General features: G+C 38.5%; 1 protein-coding gene across 1 annotated transcript; it reads left to right on the top strand.

The window, feature by feature from the left end:
* The first annotated feature begins 12,774 nt into the window (after window positions 1-12,774).
* LOC140890788 (mitochondrial dicarboxylate/tricarboxylate transporter DTC-like) lies at window positions 12,775-19,234 on the top strand. Its single transcript, XM_073298838.1, has 6 exons — window positions 12,775-12,994; window positions 13,441-13,524; window positions 15,669-15,730; window positions 17,011-17,372; window positions 17,473-17,687; window positions 18,347-19,234. The coding sequence occupies exons 1-6, from the start codon at window positions 12,878-12,880 to the stop codon at window positions 18,401-18,403; spliced, it is 897 nt and encodes a 298-aa protein (XP_073154939.1). The 5' UTR covers window positions 12,775-12,877; the 3' UTR covers window positions 18,404-19,234.
* The last annotated feature ends 5,832 nt before the right edge of the window (window positions 19,235-25,066 follow it).

Here is a 25,066-nt window from a genome sequence, read left to right as displayed (position 1 = left end):
ATGCATTGGAAAGCCGTGAAGGACATTCTTAAATACTTACGAAGGACTAAGAATATGTTCATGGTATATGGAGGAAGAAAATTGAAATTGGAAGGCTATACCGACTCTAGCTTCCAAAGTGACGTGGATGACTCGAAGTCAACCTCTGGATTTGTGTTCATGCTCAATGGCAGTGCTGTCTCTTGGAAGAGTTTCAAGCAGGACACCACAGCGGATTCCACCACTGAGGCAGAATACATTGCGGCATCAGCTGCTGCTAAAGAGGCCGTTTGGATGAGGAATTTCGTCCAAGAGTTGGGCGTTATTCCTGAAGTTGTTGGTCCAGTCCCGGTGTACTGTGAAAACACGGGTGTCGTTGCTCAGGCAAAGGAACCAAGGTCTCATCAAAGATCCAAACACGTACTGAGGAAATACCACATCATCCGGGAGATCGTGGAAAGAGGAGACATCACTGTCGAGAGAGTGGCCTCTGCAGACAATATCGCTGATCCACTTACTAAGCCCTTGCCAGGACCATTATTTGACAAACATCGCGAAGCAATGGGACTGCGTAGTATGACTAGTTGGCTTTAGGGCAAGTGGGAGATTGAAAGAGTGGGTGCCCGGTGAGCCAATTTGTGGCTAAGGGCTTTTATGACTCTATGTATAAACAATCTTTTGTTTAATATAATTTACACTTTTATAATGGCATTTACTTTATCTTTTATCATATTATTATGTTGTGACATACTATAAGATGTTTAGATGAAGACCTTGAATATACTATAGTATATGTAAGATGTAGTAGCCCGTGCCCTAATTGATTAATTAAAGGATTAATGCTAATTAATTGAATTAGGTATCGGACGGATCGGAAGCTCCGAAGGCACGATCGGAAGCTCCGAACAGGATTGGAAGCTCCGATGAAAGATCGGAGGCACCGATGTTATTACGTCAGGCATGACGTGTGGTTGGATCGGAAGCTCCGATCAGGACCGGAAGCTCCGATCACCCCTATCCGGAGTCATCAAGTGATATTTTGACACGTGGCAGATCAGGATCTTCGGAAGCTCCGATGGCAGGATCGGACGTTCCGATCGAGGTTCGGATGTTCCGATCAAGGATCGGAAGTTCCGATCGTTGTCTATAAATAGAAGGCCGAGACTTCACTTTCATTTGCCAATTCCGAGTGTTTCTCTCTCCTTTCTAGTCTATTCGAGTTGTTCTAGCCTTCCTAGGCTTGATCCGACGGTCGTCAAGGCGTTCGATAGTCGTAGCGGAGTTGTGCCCAAGTTCTGGAGGCATCGACATCAAAGGGCTAACGACGGACGAAGGTATAGCTTTTGCTTCCTATAAATATTTAGGAGTATGCAATAGCTTAGTTAAGGCTTTTAGAGCACTATAATGATAGTAGTATCATTTGGCAGTGTAGAGCAGACTATAGGCGTGGACCTAGAGTTGGTAGAGCTTGCACTGTATTGAGGTACGAAAGTACTGTTCGAGATATCCTGACTGAGTATGCATGTATTATGTGACCGCATAATTTATATGCCATGATATTATGCTGCATTCATTTGCATCTTGCTGTATCTCCTTCGAGATGTCTGTTAGTAGGGTTGTACCCTATCCTATTAGTGGTTGGACTTCCATTGATTTGGGTCCGGCGTTTCCACGGTTATCTCGATATGGGAGCCACCTCCTGAAGCGACGGCACAGCGTGCTACATACCAGGGCCCGGTCTGTCTCTGTTATCTGATCCTTGACCTCGAGTCTATAGGGAGTTCACTTTGCATGCATGTATACTCATACTCTCGCACTGAGCATTTTATGCTCACGTCTCGTACTCTGTATTTTCTGGACATCCTATTCCATGGGGCAGGTTTGCGATTGGACGAGGAGGGTGGATCCAGGAGAAGCTAGTCAGTGGTTGGCCAGCTGGAGCTTTGCTTAGGTTTTATTACTGTTGTTTGGGTTTATACAGCTATTCGATTTGGTTGTATAATATTGGATAATTACAGATTCCTTTACTTGGGATTGTATAATGTTATTGGATTCCGCAGTTTTATTCTGATATCTGTTTAATTAAGTTAATTGCATGCATAAGTTCTGTTTAGTAGGTGATCCGGGTAAGGGTCACTACATTTATGGTATCAGAGCATGCAAAAGATTTCTTGGGATTTAGTCTCATCTTGAGGTATTTTTGTAGATGTCAAATCATGACGACCAGAGTTCTCATGGCAGTGTTGGTGGGCGTTGGGGTGATGCCGACCGGGAGCCTCGTCGAGAGCGGCGTCATCGTCATCATGACGACGAGCGTTTCACTGTGCGTCGATTCTTAGCTATGGGTCCTAAGCCCTTAGTTGGAGGTGAGTCTCCGGAGGATGCGGAGAACTGGTTAGACCGCATGGAGACGACTTTTCAGACTTTCCAATGCACCGATGAGCAGAAGGTGGAGACCCTTGGCTATCTTCTGGATGGGCGTGCGCGTAGGTGGTGGAGGTTTACTTCTGCACCTTTTGTTACGGCGAGAGGAGTGGCCACCTGGGCCGAGTTCCGCACAGCTTTCCAAAAGCGGTATTTTCCTCCTGCACTCCGTCAGTCGAAGGCAGGCGAGCTTCTTAGTCTGCGACAGGGAGCCATGTCTATCGATGAGTATCAGTAGAAGTTCTTTGATCTGCTATCCTATTGCCCCGAGATTGCTGATAGCTCAGAGATGAAGTATAATCTGTTCTTTCAGGGACTTAACCCTGAGATCCATGACCGTGTGGCGGTTGGCGACGACATGTCCTACGAGGGTTTGGTGAGCCGTTGTCACCAGGCGGAGGACAGCATTCGGCGGAACAGGTCTTTCTCTCAGTCGAGGCCTGCTAGTTCTTTGGGTCCCCGTGCCCAAACTTTCAAGAAGTCTGGATCTTCTTCTTCCTCTGGTTCTGGAGGTATTTTCCGTTATGGTAAGAAGGAGAAGTGTGATCACTGTGGGAAGAACCATCCATCCGACAAGTGCCGTAGAGCTTCTGGAGCTTGTTTCCGTTGTGGAGAGACTGGTCATATCCGGAGAGATTGCCCAATGTCTGGGGGAGGTGGTTCTGGTTCTGGTTCAGGATCGGGTTCTCAGGCTACCGTACAGCAGAGGTCGCAGGGACAGTCTGCTGGGAGTTCTCATTTGAGGCCACGAGCTTCTGGCCAGGTGTTTGCCCTGAGACATGATCAGGCTGTGGAGGAGAATGAGAAAGTCATCGCAGGTACATTTATGTTTTATGGTATACCTGCTCTTGTACTTATTGACACTGGTGCATCTCATTCCTTCATTTCTGCATGTTTTGTTAAGAGTCATAAGTTACCATGCATTGCACTAGACGTAGTGATGTCTGTTTCTACTCCGACGGGCCAATCTGCTTTGGCTAAGCGTCTAGTGATGGGTTGCCCTTTAGAGTTCGAAGGGAACGTTCTGTTGGCGAATCTCATGGTCCTGGCGATGGACGACTTTGATTGCATTCTGGGAATAGATGTGTTGACTACCTATCGAGCTTCAGTGGACTGCTATCAGAGATTAGTACGCTTTCATCCAGAAGGGAGTGAGAGTTGGTTTTTCTATGGTGAGGGAGCGCGACCCCCGATGCCTTTGGTATCAGCTTTGAGAGCCTGTCGAGTTCTAGAGTCTGGCGGGGAAGGCTACCTTATCTATGCAGTTGATTTGTCCGCTGAGAGTATTGGGATAGAGAACATTCCTGTTGTGGATGAATTTCCAGATGTGTTTCCTGATGAGATTCCGGGTTTTCCTCCTGCTAGGGAAGTCAAGTTTGGCATAGAGTTGATGCCGGGTACTTCGCCTATTTCTAGAGCACCGTATCGTCTGGCTCTGTCAGAGATGCGTGGGTTAAAGAATCAGCTACAGGATCTTTTGGACAAGGGGTACATTCGTCCTAGTGTATCTCCTTGGGGAGCTCCTATTCTCTTCGTAAAGAAGAAGGATGGGTCGATGCGGCTGTGCATTGACTATCGGCAGCTGAATCGAGTGACTGTGAAGAACAAGTATCCGTTGCCTCGTGTTGATGACTTGTTTGACCAGCTGAAGGGCACATCAATTTACTCCAAGATTGACTTGAGATCTGGTTATCATCAGTTGAGAGTCCGTGATCAGGACGTAGCCAAGACTGCATTCCGTACTCGCTATGGGCATTAGGAGTTCCTAGTGATGCCATTTGGTTTGACTAATGCGCCGGCTATATTCATGGATCTGATGAACCGTGTCTTCAGGGAGTATTTGGACAAGTTTGTCGTGGTCTTCATTGACGACATCCTGGTTTATTCGCGTAATACGGAAGAGCATGTTTCTCACTTGCGGTTGGTACTACAGACTCTTCGAGATGAGCAGTTGTACGCCAAGCTGAGCAAGTGTGAGTTCTGGATGGATAGAGTGGTCTTTCTTGGCCATATCATATCCAGGGAGGGGATTTCTGTGGATCCAAGCAAGATTGAAGCGGTACTTAATTGGTCGCGTCCGACAACAGTTACTGAGATCCGTAGTTTTCTGGGTCTAGCAGGGTATTATCGTCGCTTCATTCTGAACTTCTCTCAGTTAGCTCGACCGTTGACGCAGCTTACCCGCAAGGGTGTGGATTTTGAGTGGTCCTCCGAGTGTGAGGAGAATTTCCGTGAGCTTCGACGGCGGTTGACTTCTGCGCCGGTGTTAGCATTTCCGTCAGGATCTGGAGGGTATGTAGTTTACACGGATGCTTCTCTTCAGGGGTTAGGTTGTGTCCTGACTCAGAATGGGCATGTGATCGCATACGCTTCTAGACAGCTGAAGCTTCACGAGGACAACTACCCAGTCCACGATTTGGAATTAGCAGCCATTGTGTTCGCTTTGAAGATCTGGCGTCATTATCTGTATGGCGAGAAATTTGAAATCTTCACCGACCATAAGAGTCTCAAGTATTTGTTCACTCAGGCAGAATTGAACATGAGACAGAGACGTTGGATGGACTTGCTTAAGGACTATGATTGCGAGATTAAGTACCATCCGGGAGCTGCTAATCTCACCGCTGATGCTTTGAGTCGCAAGGTGCGACTATCCGCACTTCAGACTTGTTCGATGTCTAGTGCGATCAGTGACTGTTGTACTTCAGGTTTTACCTTCAAGCATAAGAAAGGTATGTAGAGTATCCAGATGTTTGCGATATTATCTGAGCCAGCTTTGTATTTGCGGATCCGAGATGCTCAGATGACTGATTTGAAGACCCAGTGTTTAGCTCGTCTAGCTAACGAGGGTAGCTCGTCTGGATTTCATTATCAGTCAGATGATTTTCTGTGTTTGTCTGGTAGGCTTGTGATTCCGCAGGATGAAGAGTTGCGAGACGAGATTTTGTCTCAGGCACATCGCACTAAGTTGAGTATTCATCCTGGGAGAAACAAGATGTACAAGGATCTACGTACTCGTTTCTGGTGGAAAGGAATGAAACGCAATGTTTATCAGTTTGTTTTGAGATGTTTGGTGTGTCAACAGGTCAAGGCAGAGCACCGACGACCTGGAGGATTGCTTCACAGTCTGCCTATTCCTGAATGGAAATGGGAGTTTATCACTATGGACTTTGTGACCCATTTGCCGGTATCCCCGAAGAACTGTGATGCTATCTGGGTTGTGGTGGACCGACTCACCAAGTCAGCGCATTTCATTGCCTATAGCCGAGAGTACTCTGTGGATCGCATGGCACGGATGTACATTCAGGAGATCGTCCGACTTCATGGAGTGCCTGTGAGCATTGTCAGCGATCGGGACCCCAGGTTTACTTCTAGATTCTGGGGGAGTGTTCAGCGTGCGATGGGTACTACTCTCAGTTTGAGTACAGCCTATCATCCGGAGACTGATGGTCAGTCAGAGCGCACTATCCGTACGTTAGAGGATATGCTTAGAGCGTGCGTCTTGGATTTTGGTTCAGCCTGGCAGGATCATTTGCCGTTGATCGAGTTCGCTTACAACAACAGCTATCACACTAGTATTGGGATGACACCTTTTGAAGCGTTGTATGGGCGACGTTGTCGTACACCACTCTTCTGGGAAGAAGTGGGGGAGAGACAGGCTGAAGGACCGGAGTTTATCCAGCAGGCGATAGACATTGTTGATCAGATCAAGAAACGGATTAAGACTGCACAGGATCGTCAGGCCAGCTATGCTAATATCAGGCGTAGGCCCTTGCAGTTCGAGGTCGGGGAGAAAGTGTTTCTGAGAGTGTCACCTTTCCGTAAGATTCTCAGATTTGGCCTTAAGGGCAAGTTGTCTCCCAGATTTATCGGTCCGTTTGAGATCTTGGAGAGCATTGGCGATTTGGCTTATCGACTAGCTTTGCCACCGCATCTATCTAGTATTCACGATGTGTTTCATGTATCTCTGTTGCGACGGTATGTGGCGGATGAATCTCATATTCTGCAGCGGTCTGAGGTTCAGGTAGACAAGGATTTGACTTATGTTGAGAAACCTCTTCGTATCCTGGATTATAAGGATAAGGTTTTACGGAACAAAGTCATTCCTTTGGTTTTAGTTCAGTGGCAGCGCCGAGGCACTGAGGAAGCTACTTGGGAGCTTGAGGACAGGATGCGTAAAGACCATCCTGAGTTGTTTTGATTTCATTCTTTAAGTTGTATTCAGTTGCAAACCCTGTAAACGTTTGATTTGAATAAAGAATGTTTCTGATTTCTGTATTTGCATTCGGTACTTAAGATCTGATTTCGAGGACGAAATATCTTAAGTGGGGGAGAATGTAGTAGCCCGTGCCCTAATTGAGTAATTAAAGGACTAATGCTAATTAATTGAATTAGGTATCGGACGGATCGGAAGCTCCGAAGACACGATCGGAAGCTCCGAACAGGATCGGAAGCTCCGATGAGCGATCGGAGGCACCGATGTTATTACGTCAAGCATGACGTGTGGTTGGATCGGAAGCTCCGATCAGGACCGGAAGCTCCGATCACCCCTATCCGGAGTCATCAAGTGATATTTTGACATGTGGCAGATCAGGATCTTCGGAAGCTCCGATGGCAGGATCGGACGTTCCGATCGAGGTTCGGATGTTCCGATCAAGGATCGGAAGTTCCGATCGTTGTCTATAAATAAAAGGCCGAGACTTCACTTTCATTTGCCAATTCCGAGTGTTTCTCTCTCCTTTCTAGTCTATTCGAGTTGTTCTAGCCTTCCTAGGCTTGATCCGACGGTCGTCGAGGCGTTCGGTAGTCGTAGCGGAGTTGTGCCCAAGTTCTGGAGGCATCGACATCAAAGGGCTAACGACGGACGAAGGTATAGCTTTTGCTTCCTATAAATATTTAGGAGTATGCAATAGCTTAGTTAAGGCTTTTAGAGCACTATAATGATAGTAGTATCATTTGGCAGTGTAGAGCAGACTATAGGCGTGGACCTAGAGTTGGTAGAGCTTGCACTGTATTGAGGTACGAAAGTACTGTTCGAGATATCCTGACTGATTATGCATGTATTATGTGACCGCATGATTTATATGCCATGATATTATGCTGCATTCATTTGCATCTTGCTGTATCTCCTTCGAGATGTCTGTTAGTAGGGTTGTACCCTATCCTGTTAGTGGTTGGACTTCCATCGATTTGGGTCCGGCGTTTCCACGGTTATCTCGGTATGGGAGCCACCTCCTGAAGCGACGGCACAGCGTGCTACATACCAGGGCCCGGTCTGTCTCTGTTATCTGATCCTTGACCTCGAGTCTATAGGGAGTTCACTTTGCATGCATGTATACTCATACTCTCGCATTGAGCGTTTTATGCTCACGTCTCGTACTCTGTATTTTCTGGACACCCTATTCCATGGGGCAGGTTTGCGATTGGACGAGGAGGGTGGATCCAGGAGGAGCTAGTCAGTGGTTGGCCAGCTGGAGCTTTGCTTAGGTTTTATTACTGTTGTTTGGGTTTATACAGCTATTCGATTTGGTTGTATAATATTGGATAATTACAGATTCCTTTACTTGGGATTGTATAATGTTATTGGATTCCGCAGTTTTATTCTGATATCTGTTTAATTAAGTTAATTGCATGCATAAGTTCTGTTTAGTAGGTGATCCGGGTAAGGGTCACTACATAAGATGTGGTGGCACATGGGGATGGCTATCATGAAACACATCTTATAGTCACTGTATATTCTAAACAGTTCCTAGTCGATTGAGCCGTCCGTTAATAAGGATAAGGATCGCTCGAGATTGAGACTAGCATTTGCGATGCCGAGTACCACGTTTCATTGGTATGGAACATAGAGATGTTCAAAGCATGCAAATGTATATTCATTCGATGAATGATCGAACTACCCTATCCGAACTTTTCAAGTGGTTATCACTTATCGAGTGGATAAAGTCCGCGGTTTTGGTTGTACACCATTAGTCCTTACTACTTGAAACATCATTGAGACTCTATATTCTAGTATTGTACTTTGACTCGTTTATCGACTCTATTGGGATCATCAGGTGTCGGGATTGGGTGCAGTTACGACACATATAGGAGTCGATGCTTTGTTGTCAAGGATTCACCACATACTTGCTAGTGTGGATATCCTATGCAATCTGAGGAGATATTAGTGTGACGAATCTCTGGCCAGAGTACATGATGTGTTTTAAGAAATGGTTTCTTAGTAGCACATGCGATGTCACTATTTGATCTTCAAGATGCATTGCATAGTTATCGAATCTCGAACGACTCTCGATTTACCAATGGTTGTTGATTCGATCGGGATATATGGATGAAGGGACCGTACTGTATGCTAACCAAAATCTATTGGTTCTTGCAGGCACTATCAGTGATACCTAGGTAATCATAGGGCGATGTTGCTAGGCGCTCTTACCATGATTCGATGGGCAAGTCGGAAATTGTTGTTCCGAGTCACAAGGAGTTGTGAGCCCACGGCTAGCTGTATCCCTGAACCATTGAGGGTCACACAAGTAATGGATTTTTAATCCCCGTTGAGATAATTAAATTTAAAGAGTTAAATTTAGTGAATAAAGAATTGGGACTTCTTATTTAAGAGTAGAGGGAGTAAGATTTCCTAAAAATGACATAGTGATGGACATTTTTGGAAACCACTGAATTCGGATTCAGAAAATTTATCTTGACTTTAAAAGATGCAGAAATGGTTTCTGTGCACATTGGTGAAATTGGTTTATCAATCTGAGTCACGATGAATTTTATATTAATTTCTGAACATGCGGGCTTTGCTTGTCAGGCTTGAACTTATGACTAATGGGCCCTAAGCTGTTAGCAGCCCACATTATAAATAAGTTATTGCAGTACAGAAATTATATAACAGAGGTCACAAAATTTTTCAAAAACCCTAGTTTTTCCCTACTGTGGCCGCCGCCCCTCTCCCTCTCTGTTCGAAAAATTCCAGCCTGTGAATTTTGAATTTGCAGTCTGGTTTAACGGATCAAATTCGTTAATTCTCTTCGTAGAAACTTCTGTTCGTGGACCTGATTGAAGAATTGTTCGTCCATCAGTTCCTGGGATATACAACAAGAGCAGAGTAATCTGTTGGTGTCCATAATCTCGTTTCGAGATTCAAGGTAAAAATTTAATTGTTATTTAATTCTTACACGCACAATTTAATCGTAAAGTTTTGATACCCATGATATGGAATCGTTCCATGTAAAATTTTAAAACTTCCGCTGCACCGGGTATCAATTCTGATTGATCTGATCACCGTTCTCCAACATAGATTGCTTATGAATTTGAGGACGAATTCATGTCTTAGTGGGGGAGAAATGTAAGGCCCGGGATTATTGGATTTAATCCGAGATTATTTAATTTTAATTCGAGTATATTTAATTTGAGAATATTTAGAATTTTGATTTAAATTCTAATATTCTAAAATTATATCGGATTGAAATTGAATTACAATAAGGGCTGAGGACCGAATTGAAAATATTGAAGAATTGAGGGACTAAAATGCAATTTGGCTTGAATATATCTGAATTTGAATTGAATAGTCAACATGTTCACGTGTACTTTGCTTAGTTACTTCAGAAATTCAGAGCAAAACACTGAGACCTCATTTTCTCTTGAAATTTATTTTTTCAAATCCTCGTAACTTTTGATCCGGTTGTCCGAATTTAATTTCGAGCATAGTTCCGGAATCCTTGCAACAAGGGCTTCTATTTGGTGTAAGTTTTCTTACATTTCCAGCATGTTTGAAGATTGAGATATGCTACAGATCAGAATTTTTTTATGTATGCATGTGTTTGAGATTATTTGTTGTATCGTATCGACACCGGCTCGACGAACGGTTATTGTTTTGATTTCTTATGATTTTCAGCTAGTGGTTCGACCTATATAGCTGCTGGTATGCTGATTTTTGATGTTAATATGCTGATATATGTGGTGTATGATTGTTGAATCGAATTCGATATTGTTTCGGTTACCGATTTTCAGTCGCTACGCCGTCGGTTGATGATTTTAAGCCGTTTTGATATCTTGTTACTTTTGCTGAGTTTGATATAATGTTTTGCTGATATATTGAGCTTATGTTCACATTGTTTCAGCCTGTCAAGAGAGTGACGACGTCAAGAAGTTTGATGTCAAATTAAAGAAGAAGTGAGCTAGGTTGAGGTTGATTTGTTTGTGCAGATTGAATGAAATTTGAGTTGTGAAGTCGAATAATGTTGATATATGAGTTCTTGATATTCTATTTCAAATTTGAAGTATTTCAAGAATCGAGAAGAAAACGAAAGGTATAAGCCGACATCGCAAGTCAGTGATTTGTAACTCGAGAATGAAGCTTCTTGAGTTGTCCCACCAAAATCAAATACTTGTTTATTGTTTTGATTTTGTTATGATGTTGTCGATTCATTTCAGGTAGTGGATCTTTGTTTCTATATGATTATGATATGATATGATATGAGATATGAATTGATTATTATGCCAAGGTCGGAGGCGACCTTATTTTCGAGTCTGATGAGACGACGATAGATGGATATCCATGTCAAGATCGTATACGAATCTTGATGGCAAAGAGTGTGATAGGAATCAATTCTTTATATATGCGTTTACTCTATTCTCGAGTTGAAATGTTTAGAGTCGATATGTTTTTATTTAACGCGTATATATGTTGATTATACTGAGATTGTATTCTCACCTGACGTTTCCGGCTGTTGTCTTATTTTGTATGTGTGCATGACAACAGATGGGGTAGGAGTTGGCCAAAGTCGACGAGGGTAGCTCATGAGTGAAGATTAGATGTGGACTCGGGTTGTTTCTAGCTGAATTGAGGTGTTTAAGTTCTAGCATGAATGTTGGAAAAACTTGAAGTAGTTGGTATTGAGTTGTGAGTGGACAACATATGTAAATTGTAATTTTTTCTAGACTTTAATCTTCTAGTTGATGTATCGATTTTCTTATGAACATGTTTAGATCTTGTTCTATGTATGTATACATTTTTTGGGACTTCAATATGTTGGATTTGAGGGAAAGGAAGGATCAAATTTGAGCTGCAAAAACCAGAGAATGTTCTGCTCAGGGCAGCGCCCGGTCTGCAGAAAAGAGCAGACCAAGCGCAGCCTATTTTTCCCCAACCCGAGAGTTGGGTTAGGGGGGGGGGGGGAGAACGGTCTGCTCTTTTTGACCAACCCCGCGCACCCCTCTTTAAAAAAAAATTGTTTGATCTTCTTCCTTCCTTTGTTAATTAATGATGTTTAATTACTAATTGCCCTAAGAATGAGATTAGCAACCCGAGGCCCCACAGTAGCAGTGGTGGAGATATGTTCTGATGTTGTTTTTTTGTTCCCCAGTTGGATTGTTGAACTCAGTTTTATTTCGATATGGTTGTATAACTTAAGTATTTTATAGATTCTTTTCTTTGAAATTGTATTTGTTTATGTTTTTCGTTGTTTTAATTTTGATTATTATTTAATTAACTTAAATGAATTCTTAAGCTCTTGATTAGTAGGTGATCACGGTGCGGTCACTACACATACCATGGCACAAATTTTTGAGCAAGATTTTCTACCGTGATAGGTTTTCGGTACCCGTTCACTTGCATTTAGAATTCCTAGCATATGTATACTCATACTTTCGTGTTGAACGTTGTTAGCTCATATCCTCGATTTTTGTTCTCGACACTCCATTCTACGGGGCAGGACTTAGGTTGGACAGACCGGGTGGTAGCAGTCGTTGAGTAGCATCATGGTGAATTGTATTGTACCAGGTTTTTCTTTCTGGAGTTTAGCATTATCTTCGATTGGGTTGTATAACATTTATCAATATTTATTTTGGGGCCGATATTCATGCCGCTAGTTTTAGTTATAGTTGAATCGATTGCCTCTACTAAGCATTCGTTTACTGTTTAGTTATAATAGAAATATTGTACAGTAATAAATATTATCTTTAGTTTTGCTGATTTAAATTAATAAAATTGCTATGAAGTATAATGACTTATATAGGAGCTTTTTTTAAGTTAGATTCAAGCCCAAAAACTAATAGGATTGGTGCTCCAAGTTGGGTCATCTTTCATAGGGTTATCTTAAATCAAATAAAAATGTGTCTCATAATCATAATCTATCGGCACTAGAGTTTAAATTCAAGAGAATTCATTAGAAGCAAGTATTATGTTAGCCGCACAATTCTTTAGATTTAACTACATGTTCAACATAAAAATTAAATGGCAGTTAAGTGTATATTTCAAAGTTGAAGGGAGCTAAATGCTATAAAATTTATAGTTAAGGGTCGCGTTTTAAATTCACTTAACTGCTTTATTATTATATATATTTTCTTCCCCCAAAAAATGCTGTCCAATAAAAGTTCACACAAAACCCTCGTATTCTTCACTGACGAGGAGTGCTCGTTTTTTCTTTGTTACACCTCTCCCTTTGTTTGAAAACTGCAGAGAAGAAAAAGGAGAAAAATGGGAGAGGAGAAGCCGAAATCAGCTGGAGTTTGGCCCACGGTGAAGCCCTTTGTTAATGGCGGTTGCTCTGGTATGCTTGCTACCTGTGTCATCCAGCCAATCGATATGGTCAAGGTACTTTGTGTTTTTTTTTGTTTTTGTTTTTGGTGGTTTATACGAGCGGTCGCATTTCACCCGGTTGTTTGTAATTTCTTTGAGTTTTGAGAGTTGAAGTTTTGTCGGAACTGGATGAATGTTGGCTTCTTGCTTTGTTTCAGATTTTAGTCAAAATGGGCTCTTCGAAATTCTAAATACGGTTATAGTTTTGAAAGACTCTCGAATAAGTTTTAGATCCTCTTTCACATCGTAATAGATTTGGAATTTTAGTTCAATATGTGTTGATGTAAATGTTATTTCATCCATGATCTTGTTGGAAGATTGATTTGAGGGTCTGTAGATCTGTTATTTCTATGGCTTTGTATTAAATTTTTGAACGTTGATGGTGATGAACTTGAACTGCTATGGTGTTTGTGTGTGCTGAAGGTCACGGATCTTTATTAAGTCGTTTGCCCTGATTTCAGGTGAGAATTCAATTGGGCCAGGGATCAGCTGGGGAGGTTACTAAGAACATGCTTAAGAATGATGGCGTAGGCGCCTTTTATAAGGTTTGTTTGGCATGAGCAGTCATTTGATATTTATTTTCTATCAGTGTGCTAAATTCTAAAAGATGAGACTTTGATCGCTTGGGTTAATGAGATTACTGGCGTCGTCAAATTTATGCATGTCAATCTGTTGACTATGCATAAAAAATATTGACTAATTAAATTACCAAGTTGCATCATTTTTGCTTTTACAAGGATTTAATTATCACCCTGATAATGCCCATCCCTGAACCGAATTCATTAAAAATACACAATGTGGAACAAAACTGAGGTTGCTCTTCGATTGATGGATTTTATTTGCATGGAGAGATTTGATTTGTGGAATGATTTGAGGGATGACTTTCAAATGACACCCAATTTGAGTGTATTTGAAATCCATTCCAATTACTATTGAAATTACATAACTCGATATAGAGTTGATTTGAAATCCACTTGAATTTTGTCTGTCCAAGCAAGTCAAAGAATTTGAAATCAGCAGATTTTAAATCTATCCATTCATGCACAAGGTCTAGGTTTTATAGATCTTGTCTCATATACTCGCATGCGTATACCTCTTTTCCATAAGCTTAGCTAAAGATGCAGTAGGCAGTTGAAGTTCAAGGTGAATTTGTCCTTCACAATTTAAATTGACGACTTAATATGACACAGAAAAAAAAAACATAGAAGGCAGGCAAATTTGAAACTGATGCATATAACTTGTTCGAAGGTTTCTTTTTTCTGAAAGTAGTAATCATCTCACTTCAGTCTCTTAATGTTTCTGTGACCTGTCAGTGTTGTTCTTCTCCACAAAGTGAGACTGTCATCTGTGAGCAGGGGCGGAGCTAGAATTTTTATTCAGTGTAGGCATCAATATACTATAATTAATAAATTAATAAATAAAAAAGAGCACCGATTAATCGACATACAAAAATAATATTTTCTAAGGTTTGAACACAATCTACACATAACTAGTAGCACCTGTTAATTGATGTTAAAACGCATGTTAACTGATGTTAAAACGCCTGAAATATGACGAAGTACAGAGCGTACAAAATTTGCAATAAAAATTTTTTGATAGAAAATATGAACTCTACATTCGAAAATATGCTAGAATACATTCTCGATTGCAAAACAACACATAATTTTAAAACAATTGAATGATTGACTAACAATGGAAAAAAAACCGAACCTAATTTTTGGTGAAATTTTGGATTTTATAAACAATATGGAAGGTGAAACAGTAAGAAGTATGAATTAAAATAATTATTAATCAAAGTGTGCGAAGTTTGTGACTTGTGAGGAGAAAACATTGTAAAAAAGGTTGTAAAAATTTGAGCCTAAAATTTGGGTATAAAAATTATTAAAAAAAAAAATTATTGTTTTTTAGATCCGACATCTAAGCATGTAATTATAGTAGGTAAAATTAAAAATTTTAAATTTAGTTAAAAAAATTATATACATACATATGTATATACATATATATGTACATTATTTTTTGGGCCCAGTGTGGGCAAAAAAAGTGGCTCCGTCACTGTCTGTGAGTGTTCTATTTGGTATCAAAACAAATAAATTTCTTGTGTTGCGGCATTTTGAAGTGGGTTTCTTGGGTAAATTAATAGATCTTACAAGTTACAGCTCGAAATTATGAGACTCTATCGATTGAATTTATGGATGACATGTGACTTCCTGCCTTAAAACAATGTAGTTCATTAATTAACATGTTTCTGAGTATTGCTTTTACTCTACAGAAATACTCCCTTATCAAAAGTCTCAAAATGGTTAGAGATGTTGAATATACCTATTGGCAATGTGGGACATGAGAACAACCTGAGATTTATCCTCTTTAGTTTCTGCTGCCTATTTATATGGGTTTTGATTTTAATTCACAGTTTAGGTTTGCTTTGCATTTTCAGCCTCAGTTTTCCATCATCAAATTTGATTTTTTTCATGATAGCATATAGTTCAGAAATGTGGAGTATATTCGTTGTAAGTTCCATGAAATGGATAGTCCCTCTCGTCGATATGTATACTTGGATACTCCTATGAATTTGTAATATGGGATTCAAATTTGAAACGACGCTGGCGTTGTCTGGATTCAACTTGAGATATGAGCCACATGCTTTTTTTTTGTTGGCCATATCTTAATTGTATTTTTATTGTTTCTACAGGGCTTGTCTGCTGGGCTTCTTAGACAAGCTACATATACAACTGCGAGGCTCGGGTCATTTAAGTGAGTATTTGTTATGAACAATGCAGCTCTCAGGCTATATTTCCTTGTTTATGGTTGGTTGACATGATGTTTCGGATATACTAGAATGTTGTTGATCAGTTATGTTGATTGTGCTTTTGATGGCTTAGTCTTTTGTTACTAATTTTTATACATCTGATACTAGCATTCACCGTATTGTTCCTGGCATGGACACCAATGTTTCTGTTTTAAGAACACAACCATTCAAATGGGAATTTTATTTTCCTGTCCAAATTTTGTCATTTGTAGCTTATCAAAAGAGAAGACAATTTGTTAACCGAATAGAGTTCCATCTCTGCCATCCTATTTTTTTTATCTTTTTTTTTAAAAATCTTTATGGCTTATTGACGAAGAAGAATGGACACACTAGAGTTTGTTATTTGCCGGCCCTACTAGTGCAATCTGTCTACTAGAATATGGCAAGCATATTAGCTCAGTCTTAGCGGATGTAGGTTGATTTGTCATTTTTTGGGTTCAGAGTTTAAGATTTTTGTCACTTTTCTGCGTGCTTTTATGGTCATTGCGAGGATTGAATAAAATCTGACAGATTAAGAAACTCGGCCATAAGATGTTACATTTCATCCCAAGGTATCTATATTTCTTTGATGTAAAGGAGCATCAAATGGAAAATGAAGCGAAACACGGGAAAGGATAAACTTCTTCACAATCATAATTTTCCTAACCTTCATTAGTTCTGCAAGCTGATCAATTTTTAAGTGCAAGCTGATCAATTTTTAAGTGGTTGTAGCAAGTAAGTCAAATGGGTGAAGCAGTTAACTGATATGGCAACTCATTGTTAAGCACGGGATTTGTATCTTGCTGTTTGAATCGTTTGTAGCCAAGTAGTTGAATTGCCTAAACTGATACACTGATGTGAAAGCTTAACTTCAGAATTGCTTCTCAGAACTAGCTCTTGTGCCTTTTTTAATTAGTTACATCCTTGAATGAAGAGGCTTTGTTGGGGGAAGGCGTGTTGGTGTTTTTATTGAATGAGAGGGTAGACTGGCGTTAATAGACTGTAGACCATCATATATTTGTGCATTTGTGCTTCATCTGAATCAGATATCTGAAACATATATTTCCTTTATCTGGAAGTTTTGAATACCACAGTACTTATTCAATTCTCACCATGTGAGTTGTCTTGAAGCTAATGATAATACATGGAACTCCTTTATGATGAATGAAATACTGGAAATCCTTGTAATCTTTCTAATATTTATCATGTGATATATCATTTCCACTTCTCGACTTTTCTGATATAGGATTTTGACAAACAAAGCACTAGAAGCCAATGATGGAAAGCCCCTTCCACTGTATCAAAAAGCACTTTGTGGGTTGACTGCAGGAGCCATTGGAGCAACAGTTGGTAGTCCTGCAGATCTAGCCCTCATACGCATGCAGGCAGATGCAACATTACCCGTTGCCCAGCGGCGGAATTACACAAATGCCTTTCATGCACTTTATCGTATTGTTGCTGATGAAGGGGTGTTAGCCCTCTGGAAAGGTGCTGGACCTACTGTGGTAAGGGCTATGGCACTTAACATGGGTATGCTTGCTTCTTATGATCAAAGTGTGGAGTTTTTCAAGGACTCTCTTGGTTTTGGTGAGGCTGCTACAGTTGTAGGTGAGATGATCTGATTCTATACTGGCAGTACCGTTATCTCATCTACTGAGAGCATTTTTTTATGCTTTTTAAGTTAAAATTTGTTTACCATTTTTTTCAGGGGCTAGTACCGTGTCAGGATTCTTTGCTTCAGCCTGTAGTTTACCATTTGATTATGTCAAAACCCAAATACAGAAAATGCAGCCGGATGCTGAAGGGAAATATCCATACACTGGTTCTCTAGATTGTGTCGCGAAAACATTGAAGTCAGGCGGACCCTTCAAGTTCTACACTGGATTCCCAGTATACTGTGTTAGAATTGCGCCTCATGTTATGGTACTCTTTTTGTCCCTATATACTAGCAGATAAGATAAATATTATAGAGATAAATAATATAATATAATAAAAAATAAATAAACAATGATAGTTAAAATATTAGTTGGTTTGATTGATAGATTATAGCTTGTTTGATTTAATTAATTAAATTTTAGATAAAATGATAAATTACCATTGTCTTTTTAATAATCAATAAAATATGAATAATATTATTTATAAAGGGTAATATAGTAATTTAAATTTAATGTTTTCATTGATGTAAGATAAAAATTAATGATTTCATTGATGTAAGATAAATAATTAGTAGATGGATAAATAATATGACAAAATGAACTTGAGATTGGATAAGATAAATTATACATAGATTAATAATAATCAAACCAAACGATATCTTAATATATTTTATCATTATTAAATCATCCACCGAGTCATTTCCCCGGGAATGCAACTTTTGCCCTCATGACCTTGCTCATAAGCCTCAATATTGGATTTAATTTAGTGTTGGATGCTATCTCTATGCTTTTGGAACATGCTGTAACTAATGATCTGTTGCATCGTCAATGAAATGGATGTTTGTAATAAAAAAAATACCCACCGAGTTCTGATATTTAAAATAAAATATCGATTTAGAATTTCTTCTACTGTTTATGTTCATGCAGATGACCTGGATATTCTTGAACCAGATTCAGAAGATTGAAAAGTCTGTTGGGTTGTAAACCCGAAGAGGATCACCATTGAAGTTGGCTTTCTATCAAATAATGAAATTTCACTATGTTGTATTAGTTTCTTCTTTTTTGGTCAAATTCACATCTCCAAATATCGTTGGGTAATCTTATAGCGCGACTGAATGAATTTTTGTACTGATTTGAATCAGAGTAGCATAGGGATCTGATAATTTCTCAGGTTATTTGTGGGAGGAGGTTTCTCTGTTTGCGAAATCGGATTATTATTTTGGGCAAAAAATAATGTGTACTCTGAATTACAGATGAGAGAATGGACTGGAAGTCCTTTATTGATAAGCGCACTTGGTGTGCATCATTTAGTAGCTGTGAACATTGAAATCCCTAACTAGAGCTGATGAATGGAATTGTACTCGTACTTTTTCAAGAATTGATGCTGAATTCCACGTAGCAGAAACTAATTGAGCTACGTTTGATCTCCCAGAAGTGGAAGGTTTGGCTCAACTTTATCCAAGTTTTGCCGAGGCCGTGTAGTTCATGTTCCCTCCTTCCTGTAAGGGAGCTCGGATGTAGCACTCATGCCAGACTTCTGTCCAGGATGCCTTGAGGCAGGACTTCTGTCCAGGATGTCTTGTTCTCGGAGTGGTATCGTTCTAGGTTTAACTCCCTTTTCGTTGTAACGGCTTCAACTTCTTTTCATTAGCTGCTTGCTTGGCTTCCTTATAGGATTGGTCGGGTCGTTAGCAACCAGCTCGCCTTCCTTCCAAGGACCCTTCTTACCGTTGTGGTACTTGAAATTAACTTTATGCTTTAATCACATGATTGGAGAAGTTAAAACATTTAAGTTCTTGCAGTTTAATCGAATTACACGATATAAGAGTGTTTGCAATCACTAAAAAAAGTAATTGTTAGATTTTGGCTTAAAAAAATCATTTTTGTGTATTTCTTAAACTCAAATTTTGTGTTAGTTTATTCTTAATTTAATTGAAATCCAAAAGCTAGTCATATGATGATTATGATTTTCCAAAAGTGATTTTAATAATTACTTATTTATAAAAAAATTACTTAACTTTGATTTTTAGATTTCACATTTGTTTTCAAACATTATCAATTTTTTTATTTTTATTAACTTTTTTATATCTATAAATTTAATTACTTCTACAAAATTATAATCTTTTGCAAACACACCCTAAATCACTAAGTGGAATTGTTAGTAGATAATTGATTTATCGGTAAATTTTCTTGATTCTCCCTACATTAGAACATTTAATGGTTCATCTTAACTTCAGTTTCCTTTAGGACGTATACTTATAAAATGTTTTTTTTAAAAAAAAAATTTTAAATTTTTTATACAATGTTTTAAAATTTTTTTTAAGAATAAATATATATTTGGACAACTATTCTCTAAAAATATTTTATCATTTCAAAAGTAATGTTTATCTTTGTCTTCTATAGTTTCATTCTAAAAACATCTAAAAACACCTCTCAAGTGTTTTTAAAAACCATACTTGAAGAACATTTTAAAAACGTTTTTAGTGTTTTATAAGTAAAAAAAAATTAAAGTATGTGTTTGGATAAAAATTTTATAAAATGTTTTTCAAAAATATTTTTTAAAAATTGTTTTCCAAATATAGTTTTAAAAAAAAACTTGAAAAATATTTTAAAATGTTTTAGAATGGAACTATGGAAGACAAAGATGAACAAAATTACTTTTGAAATGTTAAAATGTTTTTATAGAATAGTTGTCTGAACACATATTTAGTTTTAAAACAACTTTTAAAACATTTTATAAAAAATTTTTAAAAAACACTTTTATAAAAACGTTTTATAAGTACGTGTTTAAACGGAACCCAAATTTTTATTCTTTATAACTATTTTTTTCAGTTCAAAATTACTACATTTCTATACTTGCGTTTCCCGGTTATTTTCTCCATATTTTTATAATGCAAACACTGATTAAAGATAATCTAATTTAACTCAAATTATAATGTCCGAAAATTCACAAATCTAATCATGGGATATTTTTGTAAATTGTTATAAAAAGTTATGTGTTTAAATGTTAGATTATGCGATTTTATGCATAATGTTAGTTTTGATGTTTTTCAAGTATATGTTTAATTCCGGTGACCAAGAAAATCGAAACTAGCCTATGAATGAAGTTTAAGTAATTTTAAGTCAAGTGTGTTTAATTACATAGATTTTTATTTTAAAGTTTAAAATATGTTATTTGTACAGATTTTATTTTAAAGTTGGGCTTGCCATTTAATTTTAAAAGTTTAGAGAGAGTTGTGAGTATTTTAAGTTATCGAGCCAACTTTCGTTTAATGTCCCAAAACTCATGAACACTACTAAACATACATAACTTAAAGTTTGGGAAAAATTTGCGGAATAAAAATCTTTATTTAAAAAGAGTACTTGTGCACCAACACCTAAAAGAAATAGTTTTCAACAAAAACCAACATTTGAAATGAGTGAAACTTGTTTTTCTTCCTTCTAAAATAAAATAAATTGTTCACAATAAAACTGTTCATCCGACATAGCGCTCATACATTTTTCACCGGTCTGACTGTCTGCTCCTCTTCAAGTCCAACTCCGTACTCATCAATAAAATCATCAAGAAATTCATTACCTGCATCATTCAAGTATAGTGAGTCTAAAAACTCTGCAAAAAAAATGCATACAAAAATTGTGTATAAACTTGAAACTTAGAATAATGGCATAACATGAACATTTAGTAAAAACTTGACATTTATGGGTGATGAAATACATGCAGTTGTGGCAACCATCATTATGAGCACATAATTGGTTTCCGTGATCACGGATTCGTTGTACAACTACCATATGACATCGATCATTTAAACTTTCATTATTTGGAAAGGTCCTCCCTGGGGCTCATTCCAGGGCGCTATTTCTAACATTTCGTCTCGTGAGCACATATTTAGAAATGCCCCTCGCTCAATCCGGAGTACCAGTCCCGTATTGCCACCACGAAAACACATACACAATCAAAATATTTTCATGCATCATCAACATCATAACTTCATCATATATCTCATAACTTCATCATTTCATACTGTTAAAACCTTCGTGATAAATGTAATGCATGCTAAAACTGACATAAAATCCAATCATGCATATAATACTTTATAACATTTATGAAATTCATAGTAAAATAGCTTTCATGAAGAAAAATCACATAAAGTTGCATTACATAACTTAACCGATCCGCGTGAGTTGTTTCATTCGTCTCTGACATCAAAACTTGAAACTTTTTGCATAGAAACTCTTAAAATACTCTAAACATCTCAAAAGAACATAAACATGTATTTAAAACTCAAAACAGAAACCTGAAAAGTTTGGGACAGAATAAAATGCGCTCGAGCGCGCGTTTATGCACGCCCTAGCGCGCACCTACGCTCGAGCGCCCAAAACTGGCGGGTCGAGCATGCGGCCCGCTGCCTGGTCTGCGCAGGTGCTCCTCGCGACTTCCTCGGCCCTTTTCAGTCTTTTTTGAATCCCTTTCACACAAAAACATTTAACCATTGAAAATTAATGATTTTGGGCATTCAAAAACCTAAAAACTCGAAAATAATTTTCCAAAAAACGACCAACATCAACCATTTGATTCAAAAATATACAAATATCAACACTCACACCAAAATTTCTGATTTTTACACGTCTAATTCCATAAATCTCCATAAAATTTAACCAAAGACATCAGGCACGCATCATGCTTCACAATTCTATATCATAATCATGAAATCTTCGTAAATCATGCATCAAACATCATATATACACAGGGTTCATATCAAAATACCTATACTCTTGAATGATGATTTCAAAATGTTAAAAACTTACCTGATCATGGTAGTTTGGATTTAACCTGCACCTTGGGAGCGATCTAGCCTGGAATCTCTGAAGAAATTGCCATAGTTTTTGAATTCAGATTTTGAACATGAAAGTGAGAAGGGGAATGGCGGAGTTCATGGGAGAGAAAAGAGTGAAATCTTTTTGACGCTTGAATAGTTTGTGACTAATGAGCTTAAAGTCGGCCCGTTGGTCTCAAACACTAACTTTTAAAGTTTTCTTGCACCAACTAATAAAATAACACTACATAAATTCAAAATTTAAATATAAACATGAAACATTTTTCTCTTAACTTGTTCGAAGGCTAGACTTGTTTCTTGAGTTCAGAATTAAATTCCAAACCTGAAACATTAAAATAACTTGCAATACATTAAATATCATGCATAACATAACATCATATAAATTAAACATATCAATTAAATATCATGCATAAAATCATATAAATCATTTAAAATTTTTATGATCGAGTTAGTGGACTTTTGGACCTTACAAATCTACCATATTTAAAAGAATTTCGTCCTCGAAATTCAACTTACCAAATAGCTCAGGATAGCAACCACGCATATCCTGCTCAGTCTCCCGCGTAGCTTCTTCTACCAGTTGGTTACGTTGCAATAATTTCACCATCCCAATTTCTCGGTTCCTTAACTTCCTAACTTTTCTATCCAAAATTTAAACTAGCATCTCCTTGTAAGACAATTCTAGATCCCATTGCACTGGATCGGGGCAAATCACATGGGAAGGTTTTGTAACATACTTCCTCAGCATGGAGATGTGAAAAATGTTGTGTACGCCTGCCAAGTTTGGACGCAATGCTACACGATAAGCTCGAGCCCCAACTTTCTCTAGGATCTCAAAAGGTCCTATGTACCATTGGACTAAGCTTTCCATTCTTTCTAAACCTCATCACTCATTTCCAAGGTGACACCTTCAAGAATACATGGTCACCTACCTCAAACTCCAATTCTCTACACTACTGGTCGGCATAGCTTTTCTGTCAACTTTGAGCTATCAACATTCTGTCTCTGATTTTTGCTATCAAGCTCACTGTCTGAGTCACTATTTCGGGTCCCAACATAGCTCTTTCTCAATTTCATCCCAATGTAAGGGAGTCCTACACTTTCTCCTATACAATGCCTCCTAATGAGTCATACCAATAGTAGTTTGATAACTATTGTTGTAAGTGAACTCCGCTAAAGACAACTTCGACTCCCAGCTTCTTGCAAAGTCTATTATACAAGCCCTGAGCATATCCTCCAGAATTTGGATCACTCGCTCTGATAGGCCATCTGTCTGAGGATGGAATGCTGTACTGAAAGCTAATTTTTTTACATAATCCATGGTGTAAACTTACCCAAAAATTCGAGGTAAACCTAGGATCTCTATCAGACACTATTCTTGCTGGAACTCCATGCAGTCTGAGTATTTCTCGAATGTACATTTCTGCATACTGATTCATCGAGAAGTTAGTCCTAACTGGTATGAAATGAGCTGACTTCGTCAATCTATCAACTATCACCCAAATAGAATTCATCCTTCGTGGGGTAACTGTCAATACTACCACGAAATCCATGGTGACATCTTCCAACTTTCACGTGGGAATCGGTAATGGTTTCAGAAGCCCTACTGGCCTCTGATGTTCATCTTTCAATTGTTGGCATGTCAGACACTCGTTCACAAACCTGACGATGTCCTTCTTCATACCTGAATGAACGGAATATGGTGTAGTATGTGCTTCTGTCATCACATATAATCTCTGTGAGTCAACTGCTGGCACCCATATTCTGCTTTTGTAATGCACAATCCCATATTTCACTGTATACAAGGTACCACCTTTGGCTTCATCCCTTTGCTTCCACACAACCAACTGCTGATCTGAAGCATGGCCTGCTCGAATTCTATCAAGAAAACTCGACACCAATGTTAAAGATGATAAAATGCATGCTTCTTTCGGTTCGACCACTTCCAAATTCAATCTCTCAAAATGTGCAATCAACTCCTATTGAGTTGTCAACTGATTAAAAGTTGCAGACTTGCGACTCAAGATATCTGTTACTACATTATCCTTACACGGATGGTAACTAATGTCGCAGTCGTATTCTTTCATTAACTCCAACCATTTCCTTTGTCTCATATTCAACTCCTTCTGAGTGAAGAAGTACTTTAGGCTCTTATGGTCGGTGAAGATTTGACACTTCTCTCCATATAGATAATGTCTTCACAACTTCAAGGCAAACACAACTGCTGCCAACTCAAGATCGTGGGTGATAAGTGTATTTTATACACTTAATTTATATATGATTTTAATTGTTAAATATTTGTTTCGAGCAGATTTATGTGGTGTTTTGTTGTTTTTGTGCTTACAGAGAATTATTGAATTTATTTGGGAAGAAGAAGAAAAATAAGAATTTAGAAAAGAAAAGAAGAATTAAAGGAAAAGACATTAAAAGAAAAGAAGTAGAAAAGGAATGATCAGAGAAGAAAGGACAGAATTGAAGTGGGCTTTTGTTAATGGGCCTCAAGTTTAGCGCTAAAACAAGCGCTGAAGAGAGAAAAGGAAGAGCAATCGCGCTTGTTATTGGAGAGGAGTGGAAGTTTATCATCGAACTTAAGGCGCGCCCACGCCGTGTACTAAGCGCCCGCCCCGATCGCTGCCATCTCATATTTTTATTATTTTAGGAAATTTTTATCGGCTTTATTCTTGGGCTTTTCTTACGCGATATATATAAGGGATTTTCTTATCAGAATTAGGAGAAAGGCCGCCACACACACAATACACACATCAGAGATCGTGACTTTCTGTGTGAATCTTTTGAAGTATTCTGAGCTTTT

This window comes from Henckelia pumila, chromosome 3 (assembly GCF_033568475.1).
Source record: "Henckelia pumila isolate YLH828 chromosome 3, ASM3356847v2, whole genome shotgun sequence".
Classification (NCBI taxonomy): domain Eukaryota; kingdom Viridiplantae; phylum Streptophyta; class Magnoliopsida; order Lamiales; family Gesneriaceae; genus Henckelia; species Henckelia pumila.
Note: the sequence above shows the minus strand (reverse complement) of the source record. Positions and strands in the feature narration are given on the sequence as shown.